The 19635-nt window shown below is 36.2% G+C and overlaps 1 protein-coding gene across 3 annotated transcripts in view; it reads left to right on the forward strand.

The window, feature by feature from the left end:
• The window catches only part of CNOT6 (CCR4-NOT transcription complex subunit 6), a 65792-nt gene that overhangs the window by 22434 nt on the left and 23723 nt on the right, over positions 1–19635 (forward strand). For 2 of the 3 annotated variants that reach the window (XM_081230573.1, XM_081230574.1), the window contains exons 3-4: positions 14754–14940; positions 16902–16987. The exons of the other annotated variant lie outside the window; for it this stretch is intronic. In XM_081230573.1, the coding sequence (XP_081086699.1) occupies positions 14754–14940; positions 16902–16987 (273 nt within the window). The remainder of the gene's footprint in view (positions 1–14753; positions 14941–16901; positions 16988–19635) is intronic. 3 annotated transcript variants of the gene reach the window in all.

Below are 19635 nucleotides of genomic sequence, written 5' to 3' on the forward strand. Positions count from 1 at the left end.
CATCATGAACTCATTGGAATCACTTACATGTCACTCATTTATTCATTTATTCTGAAACTTCTGATGGGACATGAGATTTCAGGAATCCAGCAGGCTACAGGAGGAAATTCCCACAATAAGGTAATTATCAAACCATGATAAATAACAGGGGAGAAAGCTTGAACCATTTATCGTCTTTAAGATTGTCTTAACCAGGGGGAATCATGGAAAGCATCCTTAGAATAGCTGACTCCTGAGTTAATGATATTAGTCAGGGGAAAACAGAGTTAACCACATCTCAGGAAGAGGAGACATGTGAGAATATAAAAAAGTATATAGTGGAAGTCTCTCATCCCCCTGTTACACCTCCTAGCATGCACAGGCATGTGGCCATTCACATACAGCTTTATTAATTTCTTTTGCATCCCTTTGGAGTCCTGTGCATATACAAAATAGATTCTTATTCCATATCTTATTTTTAATTCAAAAGGTCGTATATTATACACATATTTCTGCACTGTGCTCTTTGTTTTAATGTAACATGTTTTAGAGCGATTTCTAAATAAGTATATAGATAGCTTTCCTATATGTTTTTAGCTCCATAATATTCTATCACATGTGTACTGTAATTTATTTCAGTGGTACAGTACTGATGGTCAGTCTGTGACAAACAGTGTTGTAGTGGATAACCTTGTAGGTTATTTTGTATTTCTGCTGATACATTTGTAGGTCAAATGGTATATGCGTTTGTAATTTTGACAGAAGTAATGTAATGACTCGTTGGGAAGAAATGTAAAATGATGATCTCTTCCTGTTTTATTATAGGGAGTCAAGTTTAAAAGTGAAGCATGCAGTTAAAACTATAAAGACTCTAACCTTTAATGTTTTTTAGAACTTCTCTTAACCTTAGAGGGATTTTAGAAAATCTATTGTAGCAAAAAGAAAAAAAAGTTTGAAGGTCTATAGATCCATTAGTTTTTCATTTTTTCTTTTATTAAATCAAATTAAAGAAGCATGTATAGTTCAGTCCATTTTGATTCCTATTTATTTTTTATATTAACAATATGAATGTGATATAATGGTAGTTATGCTGGGTGATAGAATTTTTTTTAATGGTGCTGTATTATTTAATAAGCATGTTCATCTAAAAAATGTTATGTTTTTGAGAAAAGTGTAAGGAGATTAACTAGTTTAGATGTTAGTGACTCAGCTTTGCAAAAACCATCTTCTTTTCTTAAGGGCAGTTATTAAGTGGTGGAGCTACTTAGTGGTAGAGCTCAGAACTGTAAAATGTAAGTCCCCTGACTTTGAATGCATCACTCTTTTCTATATCACACTGTGGTGGTCGTTTTATTTTGAACTAACATTCTCCCCTTTCTCTCACTTTTTGTCTTCTTCCTAAGATTTGGCCTTAGTCTTTCCATTCTCAGGTTCTAGGCTTATTACCTTCAGGTATAATCTTCTTTTACTTAAATTAGATCTGTTTAATTTGAACAGGCTGCATCTCTGTGTTGCTCTGAGGACATGAATTCCTTGTCACCACAGTTCAACGATGTGTATGTACCTTTGCAATTGTGTTTTCCTTTATGGATCGAAACTTCCATTTATTAACTCATACGATTAACACTTGGTGCATTAAGTTCATTTCCTCCCATGTCAACACTGCTATTTTCTTTTTTTTTTGCGGTACGCGGGCCTCTCACTGCTGTGGCCTCTCCCGTTGCGGAGCGCAGGCTCAGCGGCCATGGCTCACGGGCCCAGCCGCTCCGTGGCACGTGGGATCCTCCCGAACCGGGTCACGAACCCGTGTCCCCCGCATCGGCAGGCGGACTCGCAACTACTGCGCCACCAGGGAAGCCCAACACTGCTATTTTTAAACTAAGCATTATTGCTGAATTTAATCTGCCAAATGTTTTCCTTAGCACCCTTTGTGTAATTTAATCTAGTTTCTTTCCAAATCTTACAACAGAGTCTTCCTTTTGTGAGGTTGCAGTTTCCCTTGCTAGGAGCCTGAAATCCTAGTCTTGAACTTCATCAGGAGTTGTGACTGGAGAAAAATTCAAATTACCACCTTTTCCAATTATAGTTGATTCTCATTACTCGCTGTAGTTATGTTCTGTATAACTACCTGAGTTAGCAAATACTGAAACATTACTCCCAGAGGAAATAAAGAGTTATTAGGTTCCTATGAACCTCTGGTGGTAACATTTTTGTCAGCTGATCAGTACTTAAGCTGTTTTGTGTGTTTCTATTTAAAGACACCTTGTTTAATGTATATTGTCACTCATTAAAATTAAACTCATGGCCAGCAGCCCTGTAACTTGTGCCTGAAGGAAGCTTTATCTGAGGCACATTACACAGCCTTGCATTCAGCACTACACTTGAGGGCCATTTTATACATCAGAATCACTTAGAAAGCACAAAAATGCAAAAACTGTGGCACTAAACAGTGAAAAAGATACTTGTTTACATTGTGAGAGCTGCAACAAGAAGAAAGAATGTTGCCTTGTTGGACCTCAGCTGGAAACTTGAGCAACTCCAATTTTTATTACTCTGTGCATATTTGTGAATGACTGTGAAATCATTGTAAGAATTGATTTGGGAATTACACATACATTTGAGGGAGTGGGCAAATTGCAAATACGGAATCCAGGAGTAATGAAGATCAACTGTGATTCTTATTTCTTCTACAATGTCAGAGTTTTAGAGATTTAGTCAAGATTTCGGGTTTTTTTCTGAATCTGCAAATGTGGAGGTAGTGATCTCTCTGTAGGTAACCGTGATTACACCTAATCTCTTTAGTGTTTGCTAATCACCCCTCTCATTTCAGGGAGCACTAATTAGATTCTTTGTGTCTCCTGATATTTAGCAATAAAGGATTCTGGGCACTTTAGAATGAAATTACTTATCAAAACAGGGCTCTTGGGCTTCCCTGGTGGCGCAGTGGTTGAGAGTCTGCCTGCCGATGCAGGGGACACGGGTTCGTGCCCTGGTCCAGGAAGATTCCACGTGCCGCGGAGCGGCTGGGCCCGTGAGCCATGGCCGCTGAGCCTGCGCGTCCAGAGCCTGTGCTCCGCAACGGGAGAGGCCACAACAGTGAGTGGCCCGCGTACCGCAAAAAACAAAACAAAACAAAACAAGGCTCTTAACCTAGACCAGAATAATCCCAGCTTTTCTCAAGTCACTAAACTGCTTAAAATTGAATGCAAATTTTTGAGTGCTCCATGAATATGTTCAATTTATTGAGTAAATAGATGTCATCAGAACCTCAAAAGTTGTCTTCCTTGTTCATTGCCCTCTACCAGAAAATTAGGAACCTTAATTTCTTGGATTACCTAGTTCTACCAGTAGAGATTTATTACAGTATGTTACAGTCTTTTGCTTCTATAACCTTTGATCTTTTAAACCAAAATTTTTTCAAAAATGGAGTACTATAATATAATGCTTTGAAATTTGCTTTTTTCCTACTTTCTTTTTTTTAAAGAAACATCTTTCCGTATCAATGTATATAGCTCTACTGCATCCTCTTTAATGGCTGCAGAACTGCATTGTATATGTGATCCAAAATTTAAGTATGCCCTATTAATGATCATTTATGTTATTTCAAATTTTTCCCTACTACTAAGAGTATATATCTTGGCATACTTGAATAGCATTGTCATAAGGTAAACCTCTAATTGTGGAATTGTGGTGGGGCAAAGAATATTCAGATTTAAAATTTTAGTAGCTATTACTACAGGATTAAAATATGGTTTAAAATATGGTTGTATTTTTTCCATAATGCATGAGTGCATCTGTTTCCCCCTTAGCCTTGTCATTACTGGGTATTAATCTTCTTATTTTGCTATTTGCGTAGGTAGAAGTGTTTTATTTAAATTTGCATCTCTTTCATTACTGAAATGAACTTTTTAAAATTACTGATCCTTTGTTTTTTGTTGATTGATTTATTTGTTCTTATCTGTTGTTCATTTTCCTTTTGCTGATTGCTTTATTTTTTGTTTTATGTTTTATTGTTTAAAAATTTATTTCATTTATTTATTTTTGGCTGCGTTGGGTCTTTGTTGCTTCGTGCTGCTTTCTCTAGCTGTGACGAGCAAGGGCTACTCTTCGTTGTGGTGCGCAGGCTTCTCATTTGTGGTGGCTTCTCTTGTTGCAGAGCACGGGCTCTAGGCGCATGGGCTCAGTAGTTGTGGCTCGCAGGCTCTAGAGCACAGGCTCAGTAGTTGTGGCGCACAGGCTTAGTTGCTCCACAGCATGTGGGATCTTCCCAGACCAGGGGTCAAACCCATGTCCCCTGCATTGGCAGATGGATTCTTAACCACTGTGCTACCAGGGAAGCCCATATTTTTGTTTTATTCTTTATTATGGAGCTCACATAAAAAATCCTGAGGGTAGGAACTTTGTCTTATTCTGTCCCCACACCAGCATACTAGTCACTGAAAGTTGGCTGAATTAATGGATGTTATCTCTTTGGCTGCTGAACATGTTGACATCTCCACTATATACAGTTGACCCTTGAAATTACCGGTTTGAACTGCATAGGCCCTCTTATGTGCAGGTATTTTTCAGTAAATGCACACTGCAGTACTACACGATCCAAGGTTGGTTGGATCCGAGGATGCAGAACTGCAGATACAGAGGACTTACTGCAGGTTATGTGTGGAGCCTCCACATTGTTCAAAGGTGAACTGTAGAGGTTTTAAATTTTAATGAATTCAGACCTGACAGTGCTTTCATTGTTGGATTCTAGGATATGAGTTATGCTTAGATATATTCTCTTCCATTTATTTTCTGGGTTTTGGTGTTTATAACTTTATTCCAGAATTTTTCTTTTTGGCGTATGGTAGAGATCTGAGTCTTCCCTTCCCTTTTCTCTCCAACCCCTGTATGATTTATGTATTTATACATGATTCCTTATACTTGACTTTTTTCCCCCTTCCCTTCTTCACAGACTTTCTGGTTTTCTTTTTGGCTACCTTATTGTTTGAGAATTTTATATCCTTCCAACTAAGTTGAAGTATAAAAATACATTTCTCAAGTCCTTCTACCTTTTCTTCTTAGTAGTACCTTGAGTGTAGGGGGCTGAAACAAGTGGTAGGCTCTCAGTAAATAGTTTATTATATTTTAAGTGCTTTATTCATATTGAATATTAGCTGTGTGTTTCAGTTTTATGACCTGAAAATTAAGTAAATCAAATTGAGTTTACAAATAGTCTGTGTCACAGATTCTGCTCTTAATTATTATACAGTAAGGAAAAACACCTTCTTAGATCAAGATAGATTTTATTACACAACTTTATTGAGGTATAGTTGACATGTAATAATTGAGTAATGTGATTATTTTGATCTACGTGTACATCTTTGAAACCATCACCACATTCAGGAATGAACATACCATCATTCCCCTAAATTTGTAATCCATCCTTCCCTGCCACCCTCATTTCTTCATCCCCTCTCCCATACGCAGGCAACCACTGTTCTGATTTCTATAACAATAGATTACTTTACATTTTGTAGAATTTTTATGTAAGTGAAGTCATAAGGTATGTACTCTTTTTTGTCTACTCTACTTATTTTGAGATTTATCCATTTTTGTTGGTCAGTAGTTCATTCTTTTTATTATCGAGTATTATTCCATTATTTGGATATGCCAACATTTGTTTATCATTCACTTGCTGATGAACATATTTGGATGATTTCTAGTATTTGGCTATTACAAATTAAGCTACTGTGAACATTTTATGTGTAAGTCTTTGTGTGGGCGTAGCTTTGTTTCTCTTGGGCAAATACCTAAGAATGGAACTGGTCTTATGATAGGTGTATGTCTCACTTTTAAAAATACTGACAGACTGTTTTGCAAAGAGGTTGTCTCATTTTACATTCCTGTTGCAGGTCTTTGATCCATACCCTCACCAACACTTGGCAAGGCAAGTCTTTTTAATTTCAGCCATTCTTCTGGGTGTGCAGTGGTATCTCATTGTGGTTTTAATTTGAATTTTCCTAATGACTACTCACGTTGAGCATCTTTTCATGTGATTATTTGCCGTCTCTATGTCGTCTTTGGTGAAGTGTCTGTTCACATCATTTACCTGTTTTAGGTTGTTTTCTTTTTATTGAGTTTTGAGAGTTCTTTATATAATTAGTCCTGAAATCAGGTAGTGTTGGTCTTTTAGCTTTGTTCTTTTTCAGAGTTGCTTTGGCTTTTCTAAGTCCTTTGAATTTTCAAATCAACATGCCAGTTTCAAACTTGTTCATATTTTCATTGGGATTGTGTTGACTCTGTAAACCACTTTGGGGAGATCTAACATCTTAACAATACTGAATCTTCTGATCTGTGAAGACTATCTCTCTTCACTTACTTTGGACTTCTTTCATTTCTCTCAGCATTGTTTTGTAGTTCTTAGTACACACGGGTTCTGCACATTTTTTTGGTCAAATTTACCCCTAAATGTTTCATAATTTTGATACATAATACAGTAAATAATTGTAAACGTTATGATTTTTAAATTTCAATTTCTGATTGTTCATTGCTAGCATACAGAAATACGGTATTTTGGTATATCGATCTTTCGTTCTATGACTTTGCTAAACTCACATATTGGTAGCATTTTTATAGATTCCATAGGATTTTTAAATAGATGATTTGGTATTTGCAAATAAAGAGCTTTACTTCTCTCTCTTCAGTTTTTAATTTTTCTTGTCTTCTTGCAATGGCTAGAACTTCTGGTGTAATGTTGAATGGTAGTGGTGAGAGTAGATACTCTTGCTTTGTTTCTGACCTTAGGGAAAGGATTTATCCCTTAACCACTAAACTTTTTGTAGATGCTCTTTATCAAGGTTGAGGAAGCTCTCTATTCTTAGCTTACTGAGAGTTAAAAAAAATTTTTTTAGTGTACAAGAGGATTCATTTTATTTTATTTTTATTAAAAATTTTTTTCAAATTTCTTATACAATCTTTAGAGGTTACACTCCATTTACAGTTATTATAGAATATTGGCTATATTCTCCATGTTCTACAATACATCCTTGTGGCCTGTCTTTCACACAGTAGTTTGTACCTCCCACCCGTATATCGCCCCCGCCCTCCCACCACTGGTAACTACTAGTCTGTTCTCTATATCTATGAGTGTGTACCTCCTTTCTGTTATATTCACTAGTTATATTTTTTAGATTCCACATATAAATGATATCATACAACATTTGTCTTTCTCTTTCTGACTTATTCACTTAGCATAATGCCTTCCAAGTCCATCCATGTTGTTGCAAATGGCAAAATTTCATTCCTTTTTATGGCCGAGTAGTATTTCATTGTATCTCTATACCACGTTTATCCATTCATCTGTTGATGGACACTTAGGTTGCTTCCATGTCTTAGCAATTGCAAATAATGCTGCTATAAACATTGAGAAGCATGTATCTTTTGGAATTAGTGTTTAAAGAGTGGAATTGCTGGGTCGTATGTTAATTCTATTTTTAGTTTTTTCAGAAACGTATACTGTTCTCCACAGTGGCTGCACCAGTTTACATTCCCACCAACAGTGCAGGAGGGTTCCCTTTCCTCCACATCCTCACCAACATTTGTTATTAGTGTTCTTTTTGGTGACAGCCATTCTGACAGGGGTGAGGGGTATCTCATTGTGGTTTTGATTTGCATTTCCCAATGATAAGAGATGTTGAGCATCGTTTCATCTGCCTGTTGGCCATCTACATTTCCTCTTTGGAAAACTAATCAGTTCTGCCCATTTTTTAATTGGGTTGGTTGTTTTTGATATTGAGTTGTATGAGGTTTTTGTATATGTTGGATATTAATCCCTTATAGGTCATATCATTAGCAAATATTTACTCCCATTGAGTAGGTTATCTTTGTGTTTTGTTGATGGTTTCCCTTGCTGTGCAAAAGCTTTTAAGTTTAATTAGGTTGCATTTGTTTATTTTTGCTTTTATTTCCTTTACTTTAGGAGACAGATCCCCAAAAAATATTGCTGCAATTTATGTCAAAGATTGTTCTGCCTATGTTTTCCTATAGGAGTTTTTTAGTATCTGATCTTACATTTAGGTCTTAAATCCATTTTGCGTTTATTTTTGTACATGGTGTTAGAGAACGTTCTAATTTCACTCATTTACATATAGCTGTCCAGTTTGCCCAACACCACTTTTTGAAGAGATTGTCTTTTCTCTGTTGTATAGTCTTACCTCCTTTGTCATAGATTAATTGATCATAAGTGTGTAGGTTTATTTCTGGGCTTTCTGTCCTGTTCCACTGACCTATGTGTCTGTTTTTGTGCCAGTACCATACTGTTTTGAGTACTGTAGCTTGTAGTATAGTCTGAAGTCAGGGGGTATAATTCCTCCCACTCTGTTTTTCTTTCTCAAGATTGTTTTGGCTGTTCAGGGTCTTTTCTGTTTTGATACAAACTTAAAATTTGTTGTTCTAGTTCTGTGAAAAATGCCATTGGTAATTTGATAGGGATTGCATTGAATCTGTAGATTGCCTTGGATAGTACGGTCATTTTAACATTATTGATTCTTCCAATCCAAGAACATGATATATCTTTCCATCTGTGTTTGTCGTCTTTAGTTTCTTTCATCAGGGTCTAATAGTTGTTTGGAGTACAGGTCTTTAGGTAGGTTTATTCCTAGGTATTTTATTCTTTTTGATGTGATGCAAAATGACGTTGTTTCTTTCATTTCTTTCTGGTAGTTTGTTGTTAGTGTATAGAAATGCAACAGATATCTGTATATTAATTTTGTATCCTGCAACTTTACCGAATTCATTGATGAGCTCTAGTAGTTTTCTGGTGGCATCGTTAGAATTTTCTATGTATAGTATCATGTCATCTGCAAGCAGTGACAGTTTTACTTCTTCCTTTCTAATTTGATTCCTTTTATTTCTCTTCTGATTGCTGTGGCTAAGACTTCCAAACTATGTTGAATAAAAGTGGCAAGAGTGGGCATCCTTGTCTTGTTCCTGATCTTAGAGGGAATGCTTTCAGCTTTTCACCATTGAGTGTGATGCTAGCTGTGGGTTTGTCATATATGACCTTTATTGTGTTGAGGTAAGTTCCCTCTGTATCCACAATCTCTGGAGAGTTTTTTTATCATAAATATATGTTGGTTTTTTTCAGAAGTGTTTTCTGTATCTATTGAGATGATCCTATGGTTTTTATTCTTCAGTCTGTTAATGTGGTATGTCCCATTGATTGGTTTGTGGATATTGAAAAATCCTTGCATCCCTGGGATAAATCCCACTTGATCATGGTGTATGATCCTTTTAATGTGTTGTTGGATTCAATTTGCTATTATTATTATTATTATTATTATTATTATTATTTGCGGTACGCAGGCCTCTCACTGTTGTGGCCTCTCCCGTTGCAGAGCACAGGCTCCAGACGCGCAGGCTCAGTGGCCATGGCTCACCGGCCCAGCCGCTCCGTGGCATGTGGGATCTTCCCGGACCGGGGCACGAACCCGTGTCCCCTGCATTGGCAGGCGGACTCTCAACCACTGCACCACCAGGGAAGCCCCAATTTGCTATTATTTTGTTGAGGATTTTTGTATCTGTGTTCATCAGTGATATTGGCCTGTAATTTTCTTTTTTTTTGTTATATCTTTGTCTGATTTTGGTATCAGGGTGATGCTGGCCTGATAGAACGAGATTAGAAATGTTCCTTCCTCTATAATTTTTTGGAATAGTTTTAGAAGGTTAGATGTTAACTCTTCTCTAAAAATTTAGTAGAATTCACCAGTGAAGCCATTTGGTCCTGGACTTTTGTTTCTTGGGAGTTTTAAAATTATTGATTCAAAATCAGTACTGGTAATTGGTCTGTTCATGTTTTCTATTTCTTCCTGGTTCATTCTTGGGAGATTATACCTTTCTTAGAATTTGTCCATTTCTTATAGATTGTCCATTTTATTGGTATATAGTTGTTCATAGTAGTCTCTTATGATCCTTTGTATTTCTGTGGGATCGGTTGTAACTTCTTTTTTCATTTCTGATTTTATTGATTTGGGCCCTCTGCCCTTTTTTCTTGATGAGTCTGGCTAAAGGTTTGTCAATTTTGTTTATCTTTTCAAAGAACCAACTTTTAGTTTTATTGATCTTTATTATTTTTTTAGTCTCCGTTTCATTTATTTCTGCTCTGATCTTCATGATTTCTTTCCTTCTACTAACTTTGGGTTTTGTTTGTTCTTTCTCTGGTTGCTTTAGGTGTAAGTTTAGGTTGTTTATTTGAGATTTTTCTTGTTTCCTGAGGTTAGCTTGTATCACTATAAATTTCCCTCTTAGAACTGCTTTTGCTGTGTCCCATAGGTTTTGGATCATTGTGTTTTCAGTTTCATTTTCATTTTCACTTGTCTCTAGGTATTTTTTATTTCCTCTTTGATTTCTTCAGTGGTACATTGACTGTTTAATAGCATATTGTTTGTGTTTTTTGCATTTTTTCCCTTGTAGTTGATTTCTGGTCTCATAGCATTGTGGTCAGAAAAGATGCTCGATATGATTTCAATATTCTTAAATTTACCAAGGCTTGTTTTGTGGCCTAGCATGTGATCTGTCCTGGAGAATGTTCCATGTGCACTTGACAAGAATGTTTATTCTGCTGCTTTTGGATGGAATGCTGTATATATTTATCAGTTAAGTCTATTTTGTCTAATGTGTCATTTAAGGTCTCTGTTTCCTTATTGATTTTCTCTCTGATGACTTGTCCGTTGATGTAAGTGGGGTGTTAAATCCCCTAGTATTATTGTGTTATTGTTGATTTCTCCTTTTATGTATGTTAATATTTGCCTTATATATTTAAGTGCTTCTATGTTGGGTGCATATATATTTAAAGTTGTTATATCTTCTTCCTGGATTGATCCTTTGGTCATTATGTAGTCTCCTTCTTGGTCTTCTGTAACAATGTTTATTTAAAGTCTCTTTTGTCTGATATAAGTATTGCTACTCTGGCTTTCTTTTGGTTTCCATTTCGGTAGAATTCCTTTTTTCCATTCACTCACTTTGTGTGTGTCTTTAGTTCTGAAGTGAGTGTTTTGTAGGTAGCATATATAGGGTATTGTTTTTGCATCCATTCAGCCACTCTGTGTCTTTTGGTTGGAGCATTTAGTCTATTTACGTTTAAGGTAATTATTGATATGTATATTCTGTTTGCCATTTTGCTAATTGTTTTAGATTTGGTTTTTTAGGTCTTTTTTCCCTTTTCTTCTTTTATTGTGATTTGATGACTGTCTTTAGTGTTATGTTTAAACTCCATTTCCTTTTTTGTGTGTATATCTATTATAGATACCTGGTTTGTGGTTACCATGAGGTTTGTATAGCAGTGTATATGCATTCTAAAAACCCTGCATTTGTACTCTCCTCCCCTTACAATTACTGTTTTTGATATCACATTTTATGTCCTATTTTTTTGCGTATCTCTTAACTGCTTATTGTGGATGTAGTGATTTTACTACTTTTTGGTTTTTAGCCTCCCTACTAGGATTGTGTGTGTGTATGATTTCCTACTTTTACTGTATGCTTGCCTTTACTGGTGAGCTTTTTCATAACTTTCATTCTAGTTGTGGCCTTTTATTTTTCACCTAGAGAAGTTCCCTTAACATTTGTTGTAAAACTGGTTTGTTGTAAAGCTTAGCTTTTGCTTGTCTGTAAAGCTTTTGATTTCTCCAAATCTGAATGCTGGGTAGAATTCTACCCAGCCTTGCTGGGTAGAATATTCTTGGTTGTAGGTTTTTCCCTTTCATTACTTTAAATATATTGTGCCACTCCCCTCTGGCCTGTAGAGTTTCTGCAGGTATGAGAGATTTTTAAAAATCAGGAAAGGATGCTGATTTTGTCAAATGCTCTTCCTGCATTTATTTAGATGATTTTCTTTTCTGAGAAAACATTTTTTACATTATATTTTTTGAATGTTCAACAAACCTAGCATTTTCTGGCACAAATCTTACTTGGTCATTATCCTTTTAATATATTGTTGGATCTGTTTTGTCAGTTTACATTTATGTTTTGTAGTTTTCTTGTACTAATTTTGTCTGGTTTTGGTGTCAGGATGATGATGACCTTATAGAATGAGTTGGGAAGTGTCCTCTTCAGTTTTCTGGATGAATTTGTGTAGAATTGATATTAATTCTTCCTTAAATGTCTGGTAGTATTCGCCAATGAACTCTTCTGGTTCTAGAATATTCTTTGTGGGAAGGTTTTTTTATCAGATACATTCATAATGTTGTGCATCCATCACTGCCATCCATCTCCATAGCTCTTTTCATCTTGCAATTTGCCATCACTCTTGAAAGTTTTTTTCTGGGTTGCTAGGTCGATAGGACTTTTTTCCTTCCGTGCATTAATGTGGAAATTTTTCTGCCTCTGTGTGTGGTGTCTGTTTGCCTCTCTTTTGGTGACAGCTGTAATTGGTAACAGTATAATTCACACAATTCACCCACTTAAGGTGCAAATTCAGTAGTTTTTATATATTTACAGAGTTGTGCACCCATTACCACAGTCAATTTGAGAACATTTTCACTGTCCCCAAAAGCAACCCTCAACACATTAGCAGTCATTCCCCATTTCCTCTTAACCATGGTGTTCAACTTTAGAAATTCAATTTGAGTGTGCTATCTTGTATCACTAGTTACTATGTTTAGCCTTCTAGCTTCTGACCATATGGAATATAATTAAAGTAACTTCTAATGTTTGTCTACTAATTTTGTCATCATTGTCTTTTCTGGACTGGTCTTAATTGACTGACTTTTCATTATGGATGATATTTTCCTGTTTCTTTGCATACCTAGTAATTTTTAATTGGGTGCCAGATCTTGTGAATTTTACCTTATTGAGTGATGTGTGAACCTGGGTGATGTGTGAACCTAGGGGTTGTTACCTTTACTCCTTTTGGGTGTTTTTTTCCTCTGGCTCAGGCAATTTCTCACATGCATATGGTGATCAGTACTCAGTTGACAACTTGAGGGGAACCTCAAATCTCCAGACCTTTCTCTTCATCTGTCTCCTCTCTGGTACTCTGCCTTTGTAAATTCTAGTCATCCTGGCTTCCCTGGACATTCGCTTTGTGTCCTGAACTTGTGGGAGATCAGTGTTCTTTCCCTGGAATCCCCTCCCTGTGCTGCTGCTGGCCTGTCTTGTTTGTTTTTCATCCTTCAGGGATCACTCTCCTGTGCTGATTGGTGTCTGATCTCTGATATTTGTTGATTCATGTATATTGTCTGGTTTTATAATTGTTCAGGTGGGATAGTAATTTTGGTCCCTGTTATTCCATTTTGATTAGAAGTTTCTAGACTGCTTTTTCAGCCAATAGAAAATCAGTTTTCAAAGACTTATATTTTCATTACATCCACTTGTTTCATTCTCTCTCAGACTATAACCTGCACTATTAAAGATATTATGGGGAAAATCTTAGGTGAATTTAGAAACAATTGTCATCTTACCAAGAACTGCCAAAGTACAGATTTAATATTGCATTGAAAGAAATTATTCTGTTTCTAGTCACTACTCTTGACTCTTGAATCCTACATCTGTTACTGTTTGATTTATATAGTTATGACTTAATATCTGAAATGCTTCTGGGCAGGTATTTTTCCTTTTAATTATACAGTACAGATTTGTCTAATTACATGATTATTGATGAAATTATTACCTTGGTACTCTTGGTTTTAAAAGTTTGCTAAGCTGAGAATATCTCACGTACCTTCTGTTCTTAGGCAAAATTCTTGTTTTCTGGAGTACAGATATGAATAGCCTCTGAGATACTAGATTTGATTTTCTTTTTTTTGCATAAGTCCAAATCATTCATGTTGAAATATTGGACTTATCATTACTATAAATTATTCATGCTTTTTCTTGTCATAGCTGAGGCTAATTTAAAGGATAAAGTCTTAACTATTGTATTCTTAAAAATAACAATGGAATCTAAATATTGATATATTGCCTTAAATGGGTTTTTTTTTTTTTTAGTCTGCCAAGTGGAGAGTTTATAACTTAATCATAGCAGTGAATTGTTCTAGAATCGGTAAGGTTTCTACTATTGACCCCTTTCTCACAATTTTTTGTGTGATAAATTATTATTCAATATGGGACTTCCCTGGTGACGCAGTGGTTAAGAATCTACCTGCAAATGCAGGGGATACGGGTTAAGCCCTGGTCCAGGAAGATCCCACATGCCGCGGAGCAACTAAGCCTGTGCACCACAACTACTGAGCCTGTGCTCTAGAGCCCACAAGCCACAACTACTGAAGCCCCCTCTCCACAAATACTGAAGCCTGCACACCTAGAGCCCGTGCTCTGCAACAAGAGAAGCCACCACAATGAGAAGCCCGCACAGCACAATGAAGAGTAGCCCCCACTCGCCACAACTAGAGAAAGCCCATGTGCAGCAACGAAGACCCAACACAGCCAAAAATAAATAAATAAATTTATTTAAAAAAAATTATTACTCAGTAAAATATCTAAAATGTTACTTAATCCAGGGATCAAACTAGAGAACACTATATAATTCTTTTTTTTAACATCTTTATTGGAGTATAATTGCTTTACAATGGTGTGTTAGTTTCTGCTGTTTAACAAAGTGAATCAGCTATACATATACATATATCCCCATATCTCCTCCCTCTTGCGTCTCCCTCCCATCCTCCTTATCCCACCCCTCTAGGTGGATGCAAAGCACCAAGCTGATCTCCCTGTGCTATGCAGCTTCTTCCCACTAGCTATCTATTTTACATTTGGTATAGAACACTATATAATTCTTACCCCATTTTTTTCTTCTTTTACAGGAAAAGTAAGAAGCTTAAGCTCATCTTTGTGGTCACTAACTCACTTGACAGCTTTGTATCTAAGTGACAATTCCCTGTCCCGCATTCCTTCAGACATTGCCAAGCTTCACAATCTGGTGTATCTGGACCTGTCCTCTAATAAAATCCGGAGTTTACCGGCAGAACTCGGAAACATGGTATCACTCAGGTATACAGATTCAACTTAGTACATAGCTATATCCCCCCTAAAAAAATATATTATTATATTGTTAGGAAACACCACTTTGTTGGGAAAGGACATTGTCAATTTAATGGTATTTGAACACAGTTAAACATGACTGTGTTCTTCAGGTAAAGTTTTCTGGGAAAATTGAATGTCAGCTAATAAATAAGTCATTTAGATCCATTGCCTAAAATTTATTTTATTGCTGTTTTGTGTAATATACTTTATTTTTGAAACAAAATTTTTGGACAAAGCGGGGCAAACAAATAGAAGGCACTTGTGTTATCCCATATATGTACTCACCTGTGACAGACAGTTGAGATGCTTTTCCCCCACTAAATTCTGGGGCCCTATACCATCCTTAATATGGGATCCAGGAAGCCATTGACAATTAATGATCCCATTTTGGCCATCCCAGGGCTTGTATGCATGATAGTAACAAAGCCAGGACTTGAAAGAAGCTAGAATTAGTGATTGAATATGGGGGCCTATAGTGTGGACTATAGGAGGTGGATACTATGTGGAGTCACACAGAGTTCAGGTTAGAAACCTGACTCAGTCGTTTACAAGTTGTGTGATTTTGGGCAAGCTTCTTACAACCTTATGGAGTGTTTCTGCATCCGTGAAGTTGCTATGATAATGACCCAACTAAGGCTGAGATTAGAAATATTTGAGATAATGACTAAGAAACTACTAGCAACATTGCTTGGTACATATTGTATTAGTAAATGGTAATTGCTGTAACCTCTGTTTTATAAGATAGATGAGATCTACCCAGGTTGAATATAAAGCCAATTTCCAGCTATTATGTTAATCCCAATAGAAAATCTTGCTCCATTTCATATTACCTCCCCCCCTTTTTAAAAAAAATTCCACTGGCTTTTCTGCTGCCTTCTATCATTTGCTGCATAGTAAAAAGGAATAAGGACCTTGTGAGAGTTTCTTTACCTCTATTGCTTCCATTCCAGCCCTTTGACATTTTTTAGGCTTAATTATTGAGTATATACCATGACTATTTTTAATCCCCTGAACCAAATTTACTTAAAGGACCTCCTTTCCTGTGTGATATATTTGGAAATAAACAGGAACCAAGTATTCAGAGTGAGTTTTTCTTATTCAGTTTATGGCCTCACCAGCCTCTGGTTTACTCAGTGGTAACCAAGCTTCATTTAAATTCCAAGAACCAAGTCAGTAGTTCTCATTCACATGTAAAAATTGACAAATAAAACTTATCATAGGACATTGCCAATATCTTAATATTGGGTCTTTCTTTTTTTCCTACTGAAGATTCCTTTCATAGTTATATTTTCTATACAAAACAAATCATTAAAATAATCAGTAGTTATTAATATAGCTGCCATTATTTCTAAAGTGAAACTTTAGTATTATTAATCATAAACATTGGTCAGCTACCATAAACTCTTGATTTGGTACTATGATCATTTAAATTTTCTTTTAACAATTCACATGTTAGGCTGTTTTATCATTTCCACTTTCTTAAACATGTGTATTAGACCTCCATGTATGCTAGACCAGTTCTGCTCTCAGGGTGGTATCTGGACTGTGCCATTTTCAAACGTGTCACCAGCCTGCAGTGAGATACACAGCAAGTGTCTTTTGAATCCAATACCCTTAAAAAAATTGGGGCTTATATTTTGTTGGTCTTTTTTTTTCTCATCACATTTTTATAGTAATTGATTTTTTTCCTTTGTTTTACAAATGTATTGGTTTGTGGCAGTTTGGGGTTTTCTGTTGTGTCTTTTTTCTTGTTTGTTTTTTTAACCACATATGATTTAAGAAGCACTATACTAGACATTGGCATATAATACTAAATTTTGTATTCTTAGGAACTTATATCTTATATTCCTAGAAATTATATTGTTGATTTTAGCTGTTAGCTAAAGGTTAATATATCTTCTGACTTCCTGGAATTTTTACATCAACAGGGAACTCCATTTAAATAACAACCTGTTACGAGTTCTACCTTTTGAGCTGGGAAAACTGTTTCAGTTGCAGACTTTAGGCCTGAAAGGTATGACTTCCCATACTTGTGCTTCTTGTGGTTTGTATGTATGTCTTTGAGTCTAAAGAAGCCATAAAAGGGAATCCTTTTGCCAGGGATTTGCAGGTTCACTCTTCCCCAGAGTTCATCATTTTGTTAGATACAGTCCAATGGTTTTCTTTCCTTTTCACCTGTAGATTGTCTGCTAGTCTTCTTCTTCTTTTTTGCTCCTAGCCCAGCCTTGCTTTTCTAGCCTTTCTTTTAGTCACCTGCATGTTTTGGTGATACATTCCTGACGTCAGACTTTATTTCATCATGCTGTAAAACAGCTTTTTTGTTTGTTTGTTTTATGTTCAAATCTCAAAAAATGGAGATTCTCACAAAATGCAGAAAGCAAGTAGAAAATTTTGATCTGTTTGGATCCTCTAATAAAGACCAGTATTTAAGCATTTCTTTAAAAATCAAAAATAAAATTGATTTATAAGGACTTTACTAATATTTTAGAACTCGGGGACATAATTAACCTAGTAAGAACTATTGGGAAATATTTTTTTAAACCAGCAAGGTTAAAAGTCCCATTTTAATAATATGTCAAAACCTATAAAATTTTTTTTATCACATTGTGGTTCTTCACCAGTCTTGTAGATGTATCCAGCTTACTCTATAATTGATTCCTTAAAAAAGATCACAGGGGGACTTCCCTGGCAGTCCAGTGGTTATGACTCTGCCCTTCGCTGCAGGGGCCATGGGTTTGATCCCTGGTGGGGGAACTAAGGTCCTACATGCTATGTGGTGTGGCCCCCCCAAAAAATCACATGATGAAGTCTTCAAGAAGTGTACTTCTATATCTTAAAAATATAGTTATAAAGTGAGGTTTTATTTCTATAAATCCATTTCATATTATAAAGGTAATGGTATTGTTCACAAAAACAAATGGAAAAATGCAAATAATACATTTACAAATATATGTAAAACCATGTTCAACAAACATCAGCTTTATAAATCATTCTTTGGAAAGTTTTTGTCTGTGTGGGCTACACTGGCTGAGACCTCTTAAAATGGAAGTGAGGGAAATGTGGGCTGCAAATGCTTTTTCTGTTGTATCTCCCTATGATAAGTCTAATTTATTCTTATTTTCCTATTTTTAAATTTGAAAAACAAAAATATAAAACGTAGCAAAGTGTAATTCATATACAGACTACCAGAATTAACAATTAATATTTTGTCACTTTTATGTCCGTTTTTTAATGCAAAAGAAATAGAACATTACACAACATCAAGGCCCTCTTTGTTCCTCTTCTAGTCTCTTTCTTGTCCCAGAGGCAGCTACTGTTGTATGTCCTTCTGGTTCAAGGTTTTGTAATCTTACAGTATATATTTTACAAACCTTAATCTGTATTCATTTCTCTAAGGATTTACAAACTTTATTTGAAGTTAGGGTCGTTGCTTACAAATTTTCACACTGATTTAAGTAAACGCTGGGGCCAGGTAGGGAAGTCTTTATGGCACATTTGTTTTTGATTAGTCCTTGTTCTTCCACTTCAGAAAGATCCTTTACTGTTTGACCTTTATGCCTTTATGTTTCTTTCTTGGAAGTATAGTTTCACCGAGATAACTCATTTATCTCAGCTATTCTGTTGGACATTGTTACACGTCTGTCTGCAATAGCAGTCTTTTCACTTGATTTCACCTTTTTAAGACAAATCCTATTTTATTTTCCTGACTTTGCAACTTACACTTTAATGCTGTGCTAGCTACTTCTTAAAACAGTTGCATTTTCCTTGCTCTCTGAAAACTTCTTTAATGATTTCTCATGGCACCTGTTAATTATTTGGAAGAGACAATGTATTGCTTAGTTCAAAAATCATGCCTATTTGCTATATTATCCATTCGTACAGAGCCGAAGTATTTCTGCCTCACGAATCAGTTCATATCATTTTCTTTAAAGTTGATTGCATAGGGCTAGCATGCGTCACTTTTTTTTTTTTTTTTACATTTTTCCATGTTCTTCAAAATTGTTCTACTGTGAAAGATAGGACTAGAACCTTAAATAGTGTATTCATTTTTTTTATTTTGAGATAAGAGATTTATGTGAACCTGTAAGAAATAATGCAGGGAACAATCCATTTGCCTTTTACCAATTTCCCCCCAGTGACAACATTTTTCAAAACTATAGTACATAGACTTGCCTGGTGGCACAGTGGTTAAGAATCCGCCTGCCAATGCAGGACACACAGGTTCAAGCCCTGGTTCAGGAAGATCCCACATGCTGAGGAGCGACTAAACCTGTGCGCCACAACTACTGAGCCTGCGCTCTAGAGCCTGCGAGCCACAACTACTGAGCCCACGAGCCGCAACTACTGAGCCCACGAGCCGCAACTACTGAGCCCACGCACCTAGAGCCTGTGCTCCGCAACAAGAGAAGCAACCGCAATGAAAAGCCCGCGCAACACAACAAAGAGTAGCCCCCGCTCGCTGCAACTAGAGAAAGCCCGTGCGCAGTAACGAAGACCCACTGCAGCCAGAAAACACAAAACAAAAACAAAACAAAACAAATACTGTAGTACAGCATCACAACCAGGATATTGACATTGATACAGTCAAGGTACAGAACAGTTCGATCACCAAAGGATCCCTCATGTTGCCCTTTGATAGGCACACTTGCTTTCCTCTTGCCC

Source organism: Mesoplodon bidens, assembly GCF_964165515.1.
Source record: "Mesoplodon bidens genome assembly, chromosome: 4".
In the NCBI taxonomy this organism is placed as follows: Eukaryota; Metazoa; Chordata; class Mammalia; order Artiodactyla; family Ziphiidae; genus Mesoplodon; species Mesoplodon bidens.